Here is a 19,483-nt window from a genome sequence, read left to right as displayed (position 1 = left end):
TGAAACAGGAATCAATGACATCACATTCATTGCTCACATGACTGATGCCGCCAGTGGTCATGTGTCACTTATGCAGACCTGTGCAGGCTAGCGATTGGCTGCAGTGCTCATGTGAATGATAAACATAATGTCATCACTTCCTGCTTAAATAGGGACCAGATTAGCGAGCACAGGTCAGTGGTGCTGGACTGGAAGCACTTTGGAAGGGTGAGTAATGGTTCTTTGGTTTTTTTTTAATGCCATTCCCTACCCTGGGGTAAGTTTTAAGGCCGGAAACCCCCCTTAAGGTTGTCATAAGCCTAAAATATTTTTTTGAAAACTCTTTAAAGGGGTTTTCCTACTACTCTAAATCACTCTGTTGTTCCTGATCGTTGCTGAACAGGACATGCGACTGCTACATGTAATCACTGGCCACTGTAGTGACCTTCTATAGCCTGTGATTGGCTGCAGCAATAACATGTCCTGGTCAGCAGGAACCAGGAAGTACAGAGGGGTTGTGAAGCAATGTTAAGTCTTGGGAAAACCCTTTTAAGGTGGCCATTATCCTCACGAATATGTTAATTTGACACTGCCACATGACTACTAGTCATTGAAGGTAAATTGAGATCTGTATATGACAGACACTTCTACAACACGTACCACTGAAGAAACCTCAAACCTCTCTGATTACTTTTCCTCACCTACAAGGATCCTAAAAATACAGTAGATGTAAAAATATTGAGGCACTATATGCAAATATTGTCAATATACCAAATTGTATTAGTTATAAATCGCAAACCCGCTCTAGATGTTTAGTCAACCTATACAGCAGTTGTTAGAGTGGGTTTTTTTTGTAGATGCTCTCTTATTGCATTTATCTTCAAATTTCAGACTATAAACAATTTCATCTCCCGTTGTGCTGATTAGTATTAGAAATGGCCTATGACCTTAAACTCATATAAACATTACTTACTCATCTTTAGAAAAGTCTGAATCAAGCATTCAGCCACTGCTAATAATGAACCTGTAAAAAAAAAATAGAATTTGCAATTAACAAGGTTGTGTTTTATGTGCAACAAGGAAAGTATTAATTAGATCTAGTTCTGTGAATATAAAACATACACATCGTTAGCAAGTAACCCTAGACCCACCCACGTCTCCTTCACACAAACGATATGTCCTTACAGCACCTCTCCATTAATGACCATCATACATGTGTTATGTATACAGACAGTGCACCAGATCGAAGAATTACATATATGTGGCGTATTAGAAGCAGTTACTTCGTCTGACTCCTTGTTATTTGAAATTAAAATAATGATTTCCAGAAATATACCCTCATTCCCTATACCAGCTATAGTTCTCACTTTTTCCCTTGCTGTGTGTTTGAAGATGGAGCAAAGCACAGTAGGGTGCCCCAGGGAGCCACAGCAAGAGCACCGTATTGTCAATTAGCTTTTACAGTTTTAATAAAACTGATTCTTACTTACAAAATCTCTCACTTATTAAAATTTTAATTACTGGCTACAGAAAACATTTTTTCTCTGCACAGGATTCTCTTTAAAGGTTGTTCTAGTGAAACATACAATGATAACAAAATACATAGTAAAAACAGTATAGCAGTGCCATCCATCTGGACTGCGCAGTTTTATGTTTGTGGCCATACCAAGCATTTTAATGCTGCTTTGCTAATATTAAGTACCGTTGAATTACATATCCCTTTGTTTGGGGTTAAGGAGACGATTTGGGGCCGTTTTTTATGTGCCTTTAAGTACTAGAAGTATTGATTGCTGTTATGGTCTTGAGAAGAACAGATTGATTGCAGTTGGTGATAACCTTTAATGGACCAGGATAGGAGTTCTCGGAGATGAACTACTTCAGTTTTAAAACCTGAAAGATTCTTGAACGGACCTCTAAGGTTTTGAAAATCCTGATCTCCATATATGAGGCCAGCAGGGAAAGTTCCTGGCAATATAATTATAAAGGCTATCATCAGAAGTGCCTTTAAATTTATGGGAGTTAGCTATATTCCTATACTCAGGTCTTTAAAAATGACCGCCTCTCATTGTTCAGGATTTTATGCAGCTTAAAATTCTGAATCATGATTGTTCAGTGTAAATAGCAGCCGTTCAATACTGAACAACCACTATGTTAAGTGAATGGAGAGGGCCGAGGGAGAGTGAGGAGAGAAATCTCCAGCCTCCCCGCTGCGAAGCAACGATACTCGCTCCTGTGCAAAAGCACGTGAGCTAGTACATCCGGGGATGAGTGTTGCGCATCATTTGCCCGGCAGTCATCCCGTCTAAATGGTGATGACGGGCTCATGCCCATGGCCGGGTCAGATTTCGGCTGCGAAATCTCGCAGCAGAATCAGACCCAGCGCCCCACAAGACCCCATACTCACCTCTCCGGATCCCCCCACAGTGCAGAGCATGATACATCAGCGCTGGGCTGTGAAGTGGATTCTCACGGTACTTTTGCAGTGCCCACTGCGCGGAATACAGCAAGACTGACGGCTTCCATTGACTGCAATGGAAGCCGTCCGTGCGATTTTTTTTTTAGGCATTGAATAGAACATGCTGCGATTCTTCCCTGCGACGGAAAATTGCAGTTGATTTCCGCTAATGGGCAGGGGAGAATCTTTTAACCTAGCATGTCTATGGACAGATATTGCAGCGGAATTCATGCCGGGCATCTGACCGTGAATTTCGCAGCGATAATCCGTCCGTGGGTATTAGCCCTTAGGAAGACGGAGGATGAGGGAGCTGCTGTTGGGAGACAGAGGCAGGGTGAAACACAGTGATTCGACTGCAGCTAAGTGCTTTATCTCACTCTAGTGCTGCCCAATACTGCTGTATATTGTCCTCCATGCTACTTATGAGTGAGAATTAGTGATAGGACAGCAGGATCTCCTCTTCTTTGTGTATTCAGTGGATGGGAGACATTGTGTAGCAGTTAGCCTTCACCCATCAGTTCACAGAAAACTGATCATTAGAGATTGAATCTACAGAAGGGAAAAATTACTAAAAAGACAGGATAAAGGTCTTATAATGGCCAGAAATGCTGTTTTCCTTATGTTCACACACAACAGATTATTTTTGCACTCTACTTTATACATAACAGTTGTTTGGATTTTAATGAAGATATCTTATTTTATTTACCAATTCACCTCAGAGAACACTAATATTGTGAGGGCTAATGCCCACGGATAGATTTCTGCCGCGTAAAATGCGGCGCAAATCCGCGGCGTTACCCTGCAGTTATTAGGTTCTATTGAACCTAATAGCCCAATGCTGTCCGCAGCGTGAAAGAAACCGCGGCATGTTCCAACTTCCGCGAAAAATGCACGGCCAGCTTCCATTGTAGTCAATGGAAGCCGTCCGTCATGCGATACTTCCGCTGTGAGACCACTGCCGGCTGCATCACCGAGACCCATGCATGCCGGCTCGCCGGACAGGACTCAAGCGGCGGATCTGGAGAGGTGAGTATGGGGTCTTTGGGGGGCGCCATGATGGACTCCACTGCGATATTCCGCTGGTGGAGTCTGACACGGCCGTGGGCATGAGACCTAAATGTTCTATGTGTTATTGTTTATTTACAGGCAGCTCCGCTGTCATGTTACAAGATGTAAAGGACAAAGTTTACACAGAAGATAAGATTGAGGAGTTTAGTGATGTGTCAGATATTGAAATTCCTGGTAAGTAATTGCAATCTAAACACCCTTTGCATAGTTTTTATATATATTATGTAGGAGAGCCATGAAGTAAGTTCTTTGTTTGTAGAGTGCTCAGACATAAGAGCCTGTATTTTTAAGTGTTAAGGATATTTATTATTTATTTCTGTTACTTATATCCTGACGTTTATTACAGAGATTGTCATCATGCTGATAAATTCCTGTCCTGACTGGGGCTCACAATCTAATTTTCTATCTCACTCACCAAGGCCAGTTTTATAAGCAGTCAATCAAACGATCAACCCTTGAAAAGACATGATGACATATACATGTTGTCCTTGGTTGCTGCCCCATGGAACTGCCATGTTTGGGATTTATCTCAGAAGGAAGGAGCTCAGATATAGGCCGGCTGCACACAGCCGTGACGGGCTCCGCCGCGGAATATTCCGCGGCGAAGCCCGTCACAGCGCCCCCCAGAGACCCCATACTTACCATCGGATCCAGCATTCTGGGTCCCGCATGACGCTTCCCCGCCCACCGCCGCCGTGTCATATGACATGCCGGCTGCGTCACATGACTCGCCCACCGCGTCATATGACGCGGTAGGCGGGGAAGCGTTTTCACACTATCTTCCGCTGTGCTACAGCGGGAGATAGCGTGAACGGACGGCTTCCATTGACTGCAATGGAAGCCGTCTGCGTGTACACCCGCGGCAAATAGAGCATGCCGCAGGTGAGTACGGGAGATTTCACGGTGCAGAATTCCACGGTGGAATTCCGCACCGTGTGCCCTAAGCTATTAGGTTCAATAGAACCTAATAGCTGCGGGCAACGCAGCGGATTTTCACCGCGAATTACGCGGCAGAAATCCGTTCGTGGGTAGGAGGCCTTAGTGTTGGCTCATTCAAACAAGAAATCGTTCAGTTGCGCTCATTTACTGTATAAGCGAATAAGAATGACTGAATGATCAGTATTTAAATTGAATGATAAGTGAATGAGCCAACAATGATTTTTATGAATCAAATAGAAAAAGAAAGTTTGTTTGGCTCACCTTCTCAAACGGGACCTCCAGCTGCCCGATGCAGATCCTCCACGGAGCTCAGACTGAAGCCTACAGCTTCAGCAGGGCAAGAAATGTAAAAAAGTTGGCTTCTCGTGGGGTAATCTTCTTTATTAATGTTACTTTTCAAACAGAGACATGACAACCTCCAAAGTGCCAGACATGTTGTCAGCTGTGAACCAGCCTTTTCACAGGGTTAATCACTGTGAACATGGGATGCAAGGGGTGTGTGGAAAGGTCACACAGGTTCATAACATTTGGCAATCAACTGGTATCAATGACAGGTTGATGTTCACTCATGTCTGTAGCTGTGAAAAAGGCTGATTTACAGCCGAAACATGTCTGGCACTTTGGAGGTGGTCATGTCTCTGTTTTAAAAGTAACATTAATGAATAAGATTCCCCCACGAGAAGCCAACTTGTACTGAAACTTTTTTTACACAATGGTTTTTCTGCCTGCATTAAATGAACAACGAACGAAAAGTAAACGAATTATTGTTCGGTCATTGGCTGCGTTTAGACTGAACGATTATCGTTCACTTTTACTCATTTGAATGATTTTTTGAACGATAGTCATTCCATGTAAAAGGTCCTTTAAGTCGTTGACAAGAAACAAAGTCAGCTTCCCTTTATCTAACAAGATAAAATTTGATTGTATCAGTCTATGTTTCTCAAGGGTATTGAAATGGCCATGCTGCTGGAACAGAGAGAGCGGCGTCTCAAGATGCTGGAAATTATGAATATAGTGTATACAAAGACTATGGGGCTTATTTACTAATTCTGTCTGACAGTTAAGGCCCGTTTAGACACAATGATTTTTTTGCTTAAAAATCGCTCAAAGCCACCTTTTGAGCGATAATCGTTGTCTAACTGCACTGACATTGTACAGTTTACGTTAAGCTGTCGCTGATCTTTCAGCATGCTGAAAGCTCAGCGATCAGTTATCAGGAATTCACAGCGGGATACAGCTGAGCTGATACTATTGTTTCAGCTGTGTCCCAGCTCCCTGATGACAGGCAGGGTATGAAGAACACCGCGGTCCAGTTCTGTTCTCCATACCCTGCTCAGAGCGCTCGGCTGTATATCAGCCGGGCGCTCCAAGCAGAGAACAGCTGGATGCAGAAGTTAGAGAAGTGGTGCTGCCATCTTTGTTTATAATACGGGGCCAAAAAGTTGCTTTATGTCCAAAAGTGAGGCTCACAAAAACAAATTGGACAGAATGTTAATTGTGACGATTAAAGGCTCACCTACCAATGTTATGTATTTAACATAGCACTAATAAGTGACTCAAAATCCACAACAAATAGTCATCACTGCCAGTGAGACATTTACAAACAAAGAACACCAAACCCCTCCATGCAGATCAAAAAACAGAGACGGCTAAATTCATAGAAGGTACAGAGTCCCTCACTGCGATATCAATTTTATTGAGTTCAGTTTTACTGTTTGAGAAAGGGGACATCAATCCCTTAAACGCGTTGGTCTTACATGTTTTGTAAGCCTCAATAAAATCTGCATTGCAGTGGTAGACCTGCCTTCTGTGAATTTAGCTGTCTCTGATTTTGTGTGTATGGTTAAGGTCAGGACTCTGACTTGGTAAATCATCTTCTTTTCATCCATTTTTTTAGTTGATTTACTTAGGCTGCGCCCCCCCACTTTCTCTTGATTCATGGACTGCCGCCTTTACATTCTCCTGTAAAATGTTTTTATCTACCTTTAAATTAATTGTTCCCTCAACGATCGCAAGATGTTCAGAGACCCTGAAACAACAAAGTAGCTCTGAAGCACAATCCTCCTTCCACCATGCTTTACAGTTTCACTAGATCGAATTTGAATGATAATAATTCAGTTCAAACCCAGCCAACAATCGAACAATAAATGATAATTCATTCGCTTATCGTACATTCTATGCAAGCATGAAAATTATCATTGGCTCGTTCGGGTTAATCGTTCAGTCGTTCTCATTTACTGGTGAGTGAACATGTGAACAATTTATCTGCCTGTATAGACAGGCTGCATGAGTGAACTCTGTCATCGTTCGCCCATGCGAACAATAAATCACTCCATCTAAAAGCAGCCTTATTCAGTGTTTTTCTAACACAAGGACACATGGACAGAGGTTTTTTTGCAGTTTGTAGAGTCTTCTGTAGGTCTTTGGCTGTTCCACTTGGGTTCTTTCTCGTCTCTCCCAGGATTGTCCATTGTGCTCTTGGAGTTATAGTAACAGGATGCCCACTACTAAGTAGAGTAGCAGCAGCCTGGAATTTTCTCTATTTCTATATAATTGGTCTAACCATCAATTGCAGTACAACCGGGTTTTTAGCAGTGCTTTCTAGCTTTTTCAAGCTTCATGAATCTCTATAACATGTTTTCTGAGGCCTTCTGAAAGTTGCTTGGATTGAGGCATGCTTCACATTAACCAATCTTTTTTGAGATGAACAAAATTGTCAGTAACCAGGCTTTGTGTGACTTTATTTAATGGGCAAAGCAACTCTCATTTCCTCAGTTGGCAATCAACTTTTAGAGAAGTCATTGGCAGAGAGGTTCATTTACGTTTTCTCACTACTCAGAGGATGTTTGCTCAATGTGCTCAATTAAACATGTGAATGCTTCAAGTGTTTGTGTGAAATTAGGTTACTTAGATTGTGTTTGTCTATAAATGTGACTTAGAAAACAGACCACATTTGATTAGTAATCAAGTCAGAAACCCAAGTAACTCCAAAGAGTTTGCTTGTGTTTTGCAACTGTTTAAACTTAAATACACAAGTCAGGAGTGGTGACGGATCCTCCTTAAAACCCCATTACTAGACATGGCTTGGTCATTAGTAAAATCACACACATTTAAAGTTAATAGACCAGACGTCTGGCCAGGTCTGATTGTCATAGGTACACTTTAAGGTTTTTTTTTCCAATTTATTTATAACATATAGCCCTAGTGCTGTATTATGCCTGGATTGTAAAAAATGTCCTTGTTATTAAAATCCCTTTAATCCTCCGAATGATATAAATACAGTTAAGGGTCTGTTCAGAGTCATTTCAGAAGAAAGTGAAATGTCTCAAGGTCACTGGTTTACTATCCTCAATGGCATTTAATACATGTAAATAAACTGTATTTTTTTTCCACTTGGATGTATCTGTAAATACACCTGTGAACATGGCGAGGTCTGAGGGAGAACTTAACAGCTACAGTCAGTGTGACACTAATGACTTAATTTAGTAGCTTTTGAAGTGAGAGGTCATCAATGCAAGCTAAGATTTATAGGCAGGGCAACCAAAACAGCAGGAGGAAACCTTTCATGTATTTTTGAAGACTTCAAGGCAATCCTTCGTGAAAAAATAATAATGTCTTGGTCATGGAATTGAATATTCTTCGCTTTTTTTTTATTTCTGTCTCATTTACGAAAACTTGTTTTGTGCAAAGTTTTATATAAAAATAAACAATATCCCTGTTTAATGGTGATGGCTTGGGGTAGGATTACTGGACAGATTTACTCTAATAATCCACTTATAGTGCCTTTTCTTTTGCCAGCAGACGGGGACAGATATAAAGCTTCCTCTGTACCATTTGTCTGATCTGCGTGTCCTTGATTTCATGGCTATTACTTGTGGCCATTCTCCTTTATGCTGTTCATGTGATCATAGAATTATATTGTGTCTTCCTGAAGTTTAAGTGATTTAGGGATAAAGTTAAACACAGATGTCTGGTCGTATTTTATAATCATAGATTTTAAGTGATCGGGAAGGAAGGGGGGTACGACAGGCAGACGTGTCATTTTGAAAGTAGAATCGTGGACTTTCACAGCTTCTTCCTTGTGTTTTATTTTGGTGTTAGTTGGCTCTATTCTATAAAAGAATAAGAAGTAAAAAAATGTTTAGTAGACAAATCTGTCTACAAGTCAGAGTATCATAAAATAAGTGAACCCTAAACTTAAGGCATAACTCAGCTTTTCACAACATTTTACAGGTTGCATCTAAATTAATGTTTTTATAAGGCTATCCCACTACAGTAAGTGATGACTTATCATTGGGATTTGCCATCACTTAGGGTCCTTTTAGATGTCATTTGAACGAGCGAGTGACATCATCATCATCATTCACTTTTGCTCATTTGAACTATTTTTTGAACTACAATCATTCTGTCTAAAAGCACCTTAAGGGTTTCAAGAACTCCGTAGAAGACTGCAACACACCCCATTTACCCCAGTGCTTGATTGGTTGTGACGATGTGCAGACATGAAATCCAAATTGACCAATGTACTTTACCTAGTGCTACATCCTCTTTGTTCTAGGGATTATGTGCATATTGTCCTAGTGATTGCTAATATTCTAGCAATATCACTGTTGTGGCATAACTCCTTTTTAAGATGGTATGGTTAGATAATCCCTTATCACTTATCCACAAGACAGGTGATAAGTGTCTATGTGACCACTGCTCCATTCATATGTGCAAATACATTTTACATTTAAGGTCACTGAGTTTCTAAAATTTTGGCATCAGTTTGTCCAGACTCGTTTCCAACTTTGCTGCATATCTGCACCTCCTCCGCTTACTGATTCTTCCCCAGAACACTGATGTCATTGACACTCCTTTAGACTAGGTCAGTGAACATAAGCTGAGCAGCTGAGCTGCCGTTTAAGGAAAGGAGGAAGCTTTCGAAATAAGGGTGGCTATACACATCCGATGAATGTTGGCCGAACTCAATGATTTCTACAAGACTGGCTGACCATCTGATGTGTATGGTGATGCTCCAGCTCTCCCTCAATAGCAAATAGGGGTGGGGAGGGGAAGGAAGGTTCAACATGTTGGAATTGAAGTTATATGATCTTTTTGTTTTCGAGGGAGTCTGGAGGTAATGTTTCTCTTTGTGTAGAACACCACAAGATAAGCCACTACCAGAGGTTTTCCACCAGATACTTACACCTTTTCCCTGTTGCCTTATTGAAAACTTGTGCATGCTTAACCAGCATCTATATATGGCCACTATACGAGCTTCTGTGTAAGGAAGAGGAAGCTCTCACACTGCAGAAGCACCCCAGAGAGAATTGGGACCCCAAAAATTAGGTTCTGGGCTCTGAATTGTCTTGGAATCTGAATTGATTATGGGGTCTGAATTAAATTTGTTCTATGTGATGTTAAGTACAGTAATTTGAGAGTCCTAATTATTACTTGTGACGACGGAGGGTCTGAATTAATTTTGCTGTACCTTGTGTTTTACTGGTATTTAGCCTTTTTTGTCTTTTGAAAAAAATTGGTAGGGATTCCCCAAGATAAGACTTTTTTTTCAGGGGTTCCCCATTGTTAAACAGATTGGAAAACATTACCCTAAAACCAGTCTTACCAAAACAAGGCTACCTATTTGTTTCTGCATCAATAAAAAGGTGTAATAAAGACAAATACTTGCAAATTCCTTGGCTCTCAAATTGTTAAAAATGGTAAACCTGATATATATATTATTAACTCTATAAAATATATTATTGCCATTTTGCATCTTTTATTATTTTCCCATTATAAGTTTAGCCAGATGATTTTATTTGCTGTAGAAAAAAAATTGTTGTACATCTGTTTAGTTTTAATTCACTTCTAATTCTTAAAGTTTGTTTGTAAGATTAATTAACCCGGTTTGTTGTGATGTTGGGATTTGCAAACAATTGATCGCATTAGGTTTCATTGATTTGAACTATTTTTCCATACATTTTTCCTGCTTTTTATTCCAGGGATAACACAGAACAATACCACTTTAAGAGGAATTTCACGGAATGAACAGAGTTCAGAAGGATCCTTATCTTCAAAGGAACAAAGCCCGGTACATAGGTAAAATAACATAATTATCATGGGTTCAGTTTTAGTTTCTAATGCATCTATTTTTTATATTCATTTATTTTTGCTTTCAGTTGAACTTCCTACGGACTAAATGTAAAATTACTGTTTAAGTTTTGAATGGCGTAGCGACATTTTTTCACGAAGCCCAGGTATTGTTGTGCAGCTGTTGTCGTCTCATTTTAAGACTCAATTGACATTGCACTGAACCTCAAATTAACGTGTACAGCTGCTCTCCGTAGGGCTACTTAGAGACCAGACAAAGGCAGTTGTCAGGCAGAGAGCTGACATAATGCAGCAAGAGTCTTGAAGAAATAAAGTGGTGTATTTATTCAAGTTGATATTGACAGAATGTAAACCAAGCTTCACTCAACGCATATTTTCTGTTTAATTCAGAACCGGATTTATCACTTTCTCTTTAATCTTCAATTTGGCAATTCTTTCCGATTGTACCATTGTTAATTTATTCAATTAAGTCAACTGCCTAGGTGTTTCTACCATATGTAGAAAAGAGTGGTAGAGTAGCGGATTTTCCAAAAATAAATGCCCTTGTGTTTATTCTCTTTATGCGGAAGTTCTAATGAACATAGACTGGGGAAACTATTAATTTAGAACCTGCACTAAATACTAAACAAACCATACAAATTTTGTGAGGTAGTATGTGCATCAATGCATACTCTGTTAATTCTTCCTTATGCAGGTTCAGAATGGTCACTTTCATTGGTATCTATCTATCATTTGTCTATCCGTCTCTCTCATCGATCTATCTCTTATCTATCTATCATTTGTCTATCTGTCTCTCTCATCGATCTATCTCTTATCTATCTATCCATCCATCCATCCATCCATCCATCTATCTATCTATCATTTGTCTATCTGTCTCTCTCATCGATCTATCTCCTATCTATCTATGTATCTATCTATCTATCTATCTATCTATCTATCTATGTATCTATCCATCCATCCATCCATCTCACAACTTTTTCTATCTGAGAACCCAATTGTCAGATTGAAACAATCCCAAAGGCCACAATTATATTTTGAGAAATTAATGGTATATCAAAAGTATGTGCCATAAATGACTGTACAAGTTCTCTTTCCAGGACTCTTATGTATCGGTAGAATGGGGTCCCCTGCTCTCTTCATTGTAGTGTATGTGAGATGCCGCGACTCCAGAGTGTTTCACTAGTCCCATAAACCATAATAAATATAACTGCACTCATGCATGGCCACCTTCTACCAATGTGTGGAGGTCCCAGAGCTGGCCACACATCCTATACTGTCCCATCTCCCACACTATTCCACTCCTCAGAAAGTCTGGGTCCAGACAGGATGACATTGTGGGCTGCATCTTATATATCTCTGTATCTTGTATTTTTTGGGATGCATCTCCGTTATACTGGTCTGTATGTTTGTTCATCTGTATATCTATCTACACCTAGTTTATTAATTCCATAATTTTCAGAACACATTCAAAAATGTGTCATTTAGAAACAGTCACATGGTCTCAATGTAGAATTAATGCAGACATAGTGATTTTTTTCTATATTGGTGAAAAATACCATTTCCCCATCCCAAAAGTACTAATCTGGAACCAATAAATATTTATACTTTTGTTTTGTTTTTTAACCAGTTTGATCCTTATAAAAATAGTTGTGTTTTTTTAACTTGAACCTCTAATTTTACCTTATTTTACTAAATTATGTTAGTGAAATAAATGAAAGGAAATTCTTTGTATGCATTTCCCTACAATATGTAGAAAAGTTTAACGAGTTACCATTTTAATTCTGTAGTCATGCTAATAGTAAATAATTTATATCTTTCAATTCTAATATTAAATGTAATATTTCAACCCCTAATGGTCACTATCAGTGTTTTTTGCAGAACTTCCTGTATTATATCAACACTGATGAGCAGCTACTTGACTAAAGAAATGTCTCTGTAATGTGAACATTACAATGCCTACACATCCAGAACACTACGTTAATTATTACTGATCACAGCCACTTAATTAATGGACTTTCCAGATGAGCTAAGAAAGCAACAGTACAATGTACAAGTCATAGGCACTCAGTAAAACCCATGAAAATGTGATCTACAGCCATAGCACTCGTCTATGGAGTACAGTGATATATTTATCTGTAGCAATTATTCCTCTGCGCCGGCCTGAAGACTGACTATAGAGCTTCTTTTATTTTATGTATTTTTCTTCCTTTTCCTTTAGCTGATCCACATAAATCATGCGTAGTCATAAAAGGCTATACCATTAGGGAGAATCCACTTACTGGATTCAATGGGCCTCATGTATGAGCAGGATCAAAAGCAAATCCAGCATTAGTCAATAAAAAAGTATGATTTGGAGACATGTAATTGCAGGAAATATCAGAAACAATTTATTGTACATAATACATTGATCAACAGTTTGTCCTGGGCGGACTGGCATTTTTTAAGGATGAAATAATGCTTTCTGTGCATTTTGCCAGCATTATTTTTTTTTTATCCTTGCTCTATTTCTTATCAGTTCCAAAAATAAAACCCTCATACAATGTGTATATTTACAGGCACACTCTTGATAAATCCCTGGTTTAGGGTCCTATTAAATAGAATGTATCATTAGAAAATGACAGCGTTTTGATTAGAAACATTTTTAAATGTTTTTTTTTTTCTTTATGTGACTATCAATATATAAAAAAAACTGTAATTGAAAATATTTGAGTTTTCACACTGGCTGCTGAAGCACATGCAGAAAGCTTACATTTCCTAATTTCTGCAGCCTACTTTTTAGCTTTGTTGTGTAGATTGTCACAGAGTCAGCAGAGTCATCTCAATATTAATAGTGGACAGTGGATTTATTGACAATATTGTAATACTGGAGGCCTAGTGACACTGAATATTGATAGGACCCTCTCCCATGTTGTTCTTTGTTTGGAGGGAGGGGACAATACTTCATTTACATCTGGAAAATTAAATTTTTAGTGATTTTACACTACACTATGATACTTTATCCAACCCGTGATAAAATAGCACTGAAATCATAACTTGTTGAAGTGCAGAACACTTTTTGTTCCTCTAAAGCCATATTTAGCTGGCTATATGCGAGTTGCACTCAAGAAATGCAGGCACAACTTACATTGGAGAGTATACATGTCCATGTGTTGTATCAGTATTCCTAGACCCTGCACATTGCATATGCTATTCTCATCTGTGAAAACGGATGAGAATAGGATATGCAGTGATTTTTTTTTTCACACACAACCATCAGTCTATGTGACAAAATTTGCCATGTGAATAGCCTCATAGGCTGTGCTGTCGACAGGCAGCACATGGGCTGAAAATCTAGCCATCTGAATGGGTCATAAGTTTAATGGTTGTCCACCAGATTTCCCGGTACTTAAAAGAGATTTCCACTATAAAACTATCAATGACCTGTCCTCTGTTTAGGACATCAATAGCAGATCGGCAGGGGCCTGAAACCTATCACCCCTACCAACTGAATGATAAGAAGGGGTTCCAGGCAGAAGACTCAAAACAACATCCACTTTGTAGTGGCCTGGTGTGGTACTTCAGCTCTCTCCCTTTCACTTCTCAATGCAGCTGTTGTATCGAGGCAATGCTCAATGGGAAAAAGTATGCAAATATAGATCTTCTTTTTGGCAGCCTATTGGCAGACCAGTCAAACCAGAAACTCCTCCAAAAGGAAGAAAAAGATGGATCCCTCTTTCATTTGGAGTGGGCTCTAGTCTGGCTGGTTTGAGATACACTGAATGGCTACTTTATTGCAGACACCCACCTACTGCTGTATTGGACCTAATTTAGCCATTAAAACCACAGGAATTTGTTATAGCATTGATTCCAGTACGTGTCGAAATTGTTCTGTGGGAGTATTGGCCTATGCGGACAGGGTAGCCTCTTGCAGTTGCTGCAAATTAGATGAAAATAATGACATGCTCTGAACAGCTAACAGGTAGGGTTCATCAATTCATGCTGCTTTTGCCAAATTTTGATCTTCCCATCAGCATGATGCACTAAAAATGTGGATTCAGCTGACCAAATGATGTTTCTTCATTGCTTAGTGACCCAATTTTTGCACTCTTTTGCCCAAACTGGAGTTTTACCTTTCTGTTTCCCTTGGACAACAATGGAACTGGAACTGGTCATCTGCAGTTATTGCTCATCTGTGCTAAGGAACGATTAGTTGTGCATTCGGACACTTCAGTTGGAACACCAGCTCTGTATACAACTGCTGTTTGTTGGATTGTGCACTGCCTGTTTGTCAGAAGGATTATTGACATCCTCCTGTCTAACCCCTTTATTGAACAGTTGTTTAGGTCCACAGGTCCTTTTGCTGGATGTTTTTCCTCGATCACACCTTTCTTGGTTTACGCTCCACACTGTTGCTTGAGAAAACTCTACAGGTTTGGCAGTTTTTGAATTGTTGGGCCCAGATAACCTAGCTCCAATAACCATACCTTGTTGGAATCGCTGAGATCACTCAATTTTCCCATTCTAATTTGGATTCACACTAAAACTGGTCTACAGAATACTAGCTCCCTTGATTCAATGCTGCACTCTGGGATGACATGTCTATTTCCATACTGGAAAGCTCCAATCATGAAAGGGTCTCATTCTCTAACAAAGTGGTTATTCAGTATAGTTTTCTTTGTTTTGAAGAAGAGCTAATCTGCAAACTGATGTATAAGATGCAGTCTTGCCATCTTAACACAAATCACATTTTCTCCCATAACATGTGTTAAATCTCTTGGCATTATACCTGGACCTTGCCAAGTATATGCCAGTGCACTATTACCCTGTCTCTACTGTCCCAATCATCCACTTCCCACTCTTCAAAGTGTTCAAGATATCCTCCTTGGTATGACTAATAATTATTCTGTTTCTTTACCAGACCCATATGACAAAGTAGAAGAGTAACACTAGGAAAAGTATAAGTCATAGCCTATAAACTTCACCAAAGTAACACAATCATTCTCTAAAGGGTGAAAGACTTTCAATATATGCATTAAAAAGCAGTAAACCTACAAAAAATATAGACCAAGAGAGAGCCAATATATATAAGGTAGTGGTCATAAACACTATATTGTATGCTAAATAATCTGCAGCAGCCTAGAGGCCAATCTGTATATAAGGTATCTAGAATTACCTAGTCTATAACTAGATCTTGAAGACCATGATAGCCAGAGGTCCAGTTGTCATGGGGAACAAGGATGAGGTTACTATTCCTGGATATTTCTTAACGAATGCTGTTCTGACCTGAAAGCCTATAACAGCCATGATTCGAGTGCCTATTGGACTGTGTAAAGGTATCTTTTAGGTAAAGACTGAATATCTCCACCAATAGGCATGAAATAAAAATACAATTTCTCTGGAGATAAGAAACACATATGAGGTGCATGATGTCTCTAGAAAGATATATTGCAGCTCGACTACCCATTGTAGATTCTGGCTTGCAACAAACCTCAGAGTATAGCACCAGAGACAGAGACCCCAAACCCCACTATAAGTCAATGGGGTCTGTGTCGTGGGTACAGTTTATGACAGAACAGAACATTACATCGCATGTAGGTAATTAGAAACATATAAATACCCAACTCATTTAGTTTTTCTTAACATTCATTTTACCATATTGTTAATATCATTAATGGCGTTAGTATCACTAATAGACTATGCTTACATTTTTTCCGTCATAGAAAAAAATGGGGAAAATTTATTTTCACTGGTCTTCAAATAACACGCTGGTTCACAATGCGTCTTATACATCAAGAGGTGCACGCCTCTTCACACATTAGATGTATCTTGGCTCCAACGTGTGTCTAGACAGAAGTGGATGCCAGGTCCAACCTGATGTACATTTCTGGTATAATTTATGCCAGTTTTAGACATAAATTCTACATAAATGTGTCGATACAGGTGGCCACACCACTTTTTGAAAAAGTGGCATGGAGGAGCTAAAGTCACAACATTTTTACTTTTTTACACCAAAGACTGGCATACAATTCTTCAAAAAATCTCCCCCACTATCCTTACTTTTTGATAAGGAGGGGCTGGCATATTTTTATGCTAGTGGATATTATTGTGAGTAATATTTCTATGCACGTGAGTATCATTTAGAAGTAATTTTATCTGGCAAGAGCTGATCCACTCACTTATAGGGTTTGCTGAAAATTCCAGTTTCAGACACTGTTATTAAAATCTTGATTCTTTTTTTTTTTATATGTCCATTTCAAGAATTCTCTGCATTGAATGTGCAGGTCTTTAATACAAAAATACAAATATTCTACATTTCATTGAAATATATTGCAAACAGAAGTGTCCCACTATTAAACAAAACTAGTCATTTGTTACCATTTCCATAAAAGACCTAAGACTATTTGCAGGTTCAAGTCTAAAATGCCATCTGTGAAAATACTTGCCCCTTTTTTTCCTAACCCAAATCTGCCTTCCCTAGAAGTGGTCTCGTCTGTATAGCTCCACAATCTGCCTTTCATGCCATCAGTGTCTTTTCTCTTGGGAATACTTTTTTTTTTTTTAAATGTCCCCAAATGCTGACAATCAATAGATGACAATGCTGTGATCCTCTTCCCACGGGTGCACGCTAGATACTTGGTTAGGCAAGTTTATTTTGATTTTCCGTCTCAGTCCTTTGTAATATGGTTCATCCTTATTTAAAGTGCCTCATAATACCGTTCTTGTTACCATTGAAGTTTATTTCCCTAACAGCTGAGGGATAATAGTCTGTTTTTATTTTAAGTTTAGCAGCAACACATGGTTAGGCGTACTTGACATCAGTCTTGGAAGGGAGAGATTAAGTTGGTGAAAGAGACGCTTGCTGTAGACAGAAAGCAGGGAGCTCAGGTGCTCACTTATTTGTGATTGACATGCAGCAAAATTTCTTCTAGGCTTACTTTTAAAGATTCCACTTATGGCAGTCACTTCTTGTGCTTTATTGCTTTTACAAGTGGTCTCAAAACCCTGTACTTGAAAATAAACATAACAGTGCTGTTACTGCTGTGGTACTTTTTAAAAAGTCTTCTTTGCTCTGTTTTGTCAGCGAGCTGATGAGTGACATCAAAGCAGACCCCGCTGGACCTAAATTAAAAAAAAAATGGCTTCCTCTGATGTCCTAGAGACAATAATTATGATGTGCCAGTTAAGTCCAAACTACAGCTGAGGGATTTTACTTTAAAGCAGAGGATTGGGCGCAAAAAAAAAAAATGCATTTATAGCTCTTTGTCTGCCACCTCATTATGTGTGGGTCTGATTCATTAAGTAATTGGTTTGCAGTTGTTTACATGAGTATTAAGGCCTTCTATTCATAAGCCTTTGAGAGATACATTGTGCAAATGTTGCATGTTATGAATGCCGAATGAGGGGCAGGGGGCCAGTCCTATTGGCTAAACACTGTACTCTGTTGAAAAGCAAGAGAAAGGGATTGGGTGCTGCTTTGCATAGCAATGACTTTGCTTTAATAAGCTTTACAGATTAATACACACAAGCTATAAAAGATGCAAAGAGATACTCTTAGCACATTTAAACATGCTCATTTCACTATTGTGGTACTGGAGACTGAAAGAATCGAGTTCTTTCATATTCATTTTTTTTCTCCGTCCTATGTCTTTAGAGGAGGAAACTTAATAGAATCTGATGTTTCTTGTATTATAAATCAAGGGACAGAGAAAGATCTGCAACAGTTTATTATTAAAGATTCATTCAATGTAAATCTTTTTCCACCATTGTATTTCCTATAGCAAAATCATTTTGTGGTTGAATGAGGATAAAAGGCGTAATGTGCAAAGAAGTGAGTCTTAATAGGACGCTGCTCTCCGAGTAAAGACCACTTGTTCCCCTTTGTGCCGGAGAACATGCCAGCTTCCTCCTCTTCAGTACGCACTGTTGGGCCTTCCACCATTAAAACGCATTCTGTTTCTTTCCCATAAAACAATTGTAAGAAACAGCATAAATCCAACAGGGAAACACTTGGCCTTGGTTATCAGAAAGATCACAAGGTAAAATGATCAGCGCACGCAGCAAAGACAAGAAGAAAAAAATCAGCGCTCGTTAAATAGCGCCGTAACTGATAAATTCTTTACTGACCGCTTTGGATTAAGGTTCATTTTCCAGAAGCGTTTGCTAGCAGACAATATACTTACGTGGGATTCTGTCTGTGTAATAATGAACAAGCCAGAGGGGGTCGCTAGATACTGAGCCATGCCGAGCTATGAGATCAGAACTTTTCTGATATCAGTCTGACATAAACATCTCTATCTATCTATCTATCTATCTATCTAATCTATCTATCTATATGTGTATGTATGTGTATATATATATATATAAATATAGATATATAGATATATATATACATAGTGTATGTATATATATCTATCTATATATATATATATACATATGTGTATATATAGATATAGATAGATAGATATAGATAGATATATTTATTCCGCTGATTAAGCTATGACATGCTGCCATTACATCCTTATTATATTTAGCATTTTATTCCTGGGTAATTTGTTACCTTTCCATTAGTAAATTCCTGCTGCTCTTTTTTTTAATCATATATCAGCATGAAGACTTTCATTTATTATTTTATAGTGTAGCAAACTGCAGGATGATAAGTTGTTTCAGCTCCATTGGTTAGCATCAAAATCCCCAGTATTTTCTGCAACAAGAGTAGCGCAATTTGTAGAGCTATTCTTGCTATCGAATATACCAGCAGCCTGATGAAACACAGCATAACTCAATGGGATTTGTTAGGAATCATTGTGGTCCTTTATATTATATTATTCACATTTTGATAAAATATTAATCACTTTATTTACAGAGTTGGAATTGGCTCCTACATTCTTCATCCATAAGGGTGCTTGTACACAAATGCAGTCAGTGCTTGCTGTTTGCAGTCAATTGCCGGGCTGCACCAAGTTCTGGGAG

At 38.9% G+C, this 19,483-nt stretch overlaps 1 protein-coding gene across 2 annotated transcripts in view; it reads left to right on the top strand.

Moving 5' to 3' along the window:
- KIZ (kizuna centrosomal protein) overlaps positions 1 to 19,483 on the top strand; it is a 130,762-nt gene that overhangs the window by 99,265 nt on the left and 12,014 nt on the right. The window contains exons 11-12 of one of the 2 annotated variants that reach the window (XM_066595755.1): positions 3,581 to 3,676; positions 10,426 to 10,522. In XM_066595755.1, the coding sequence (XP_066451852.1) occupies positions 3,581 to 3,676; positions 10,426 to 10,522 (193 nt within the window). The remainder of the gene's footprint in view (positions 1 to 3,580; positions 3,677 to 10,425; positions 10,523 to 19,483) is intronic. The other variant, XM_066595756.1, reaches the window with a different exon arrangement.

The sequence above is a fragment of the Eleutherodactylus coqui genome, chromosome 3 (genome assembly GCF_035609145.1).
Source record: "Eleutherodactylus coqui strain aEleCoq1 chromosome 3, aEleCoq1.hap1, whole genome shotgun sequence".
Lineage (NCBI taxonomy): Eukaryota > Metazoa > Chordata > Amphibia > Anura > Eleutherodactylidae > Eleutherodactylus > Eleutherodactylus coqui.
This window is presented reverse-complemented; position numbering and strand designations above follow the sequence as displayed.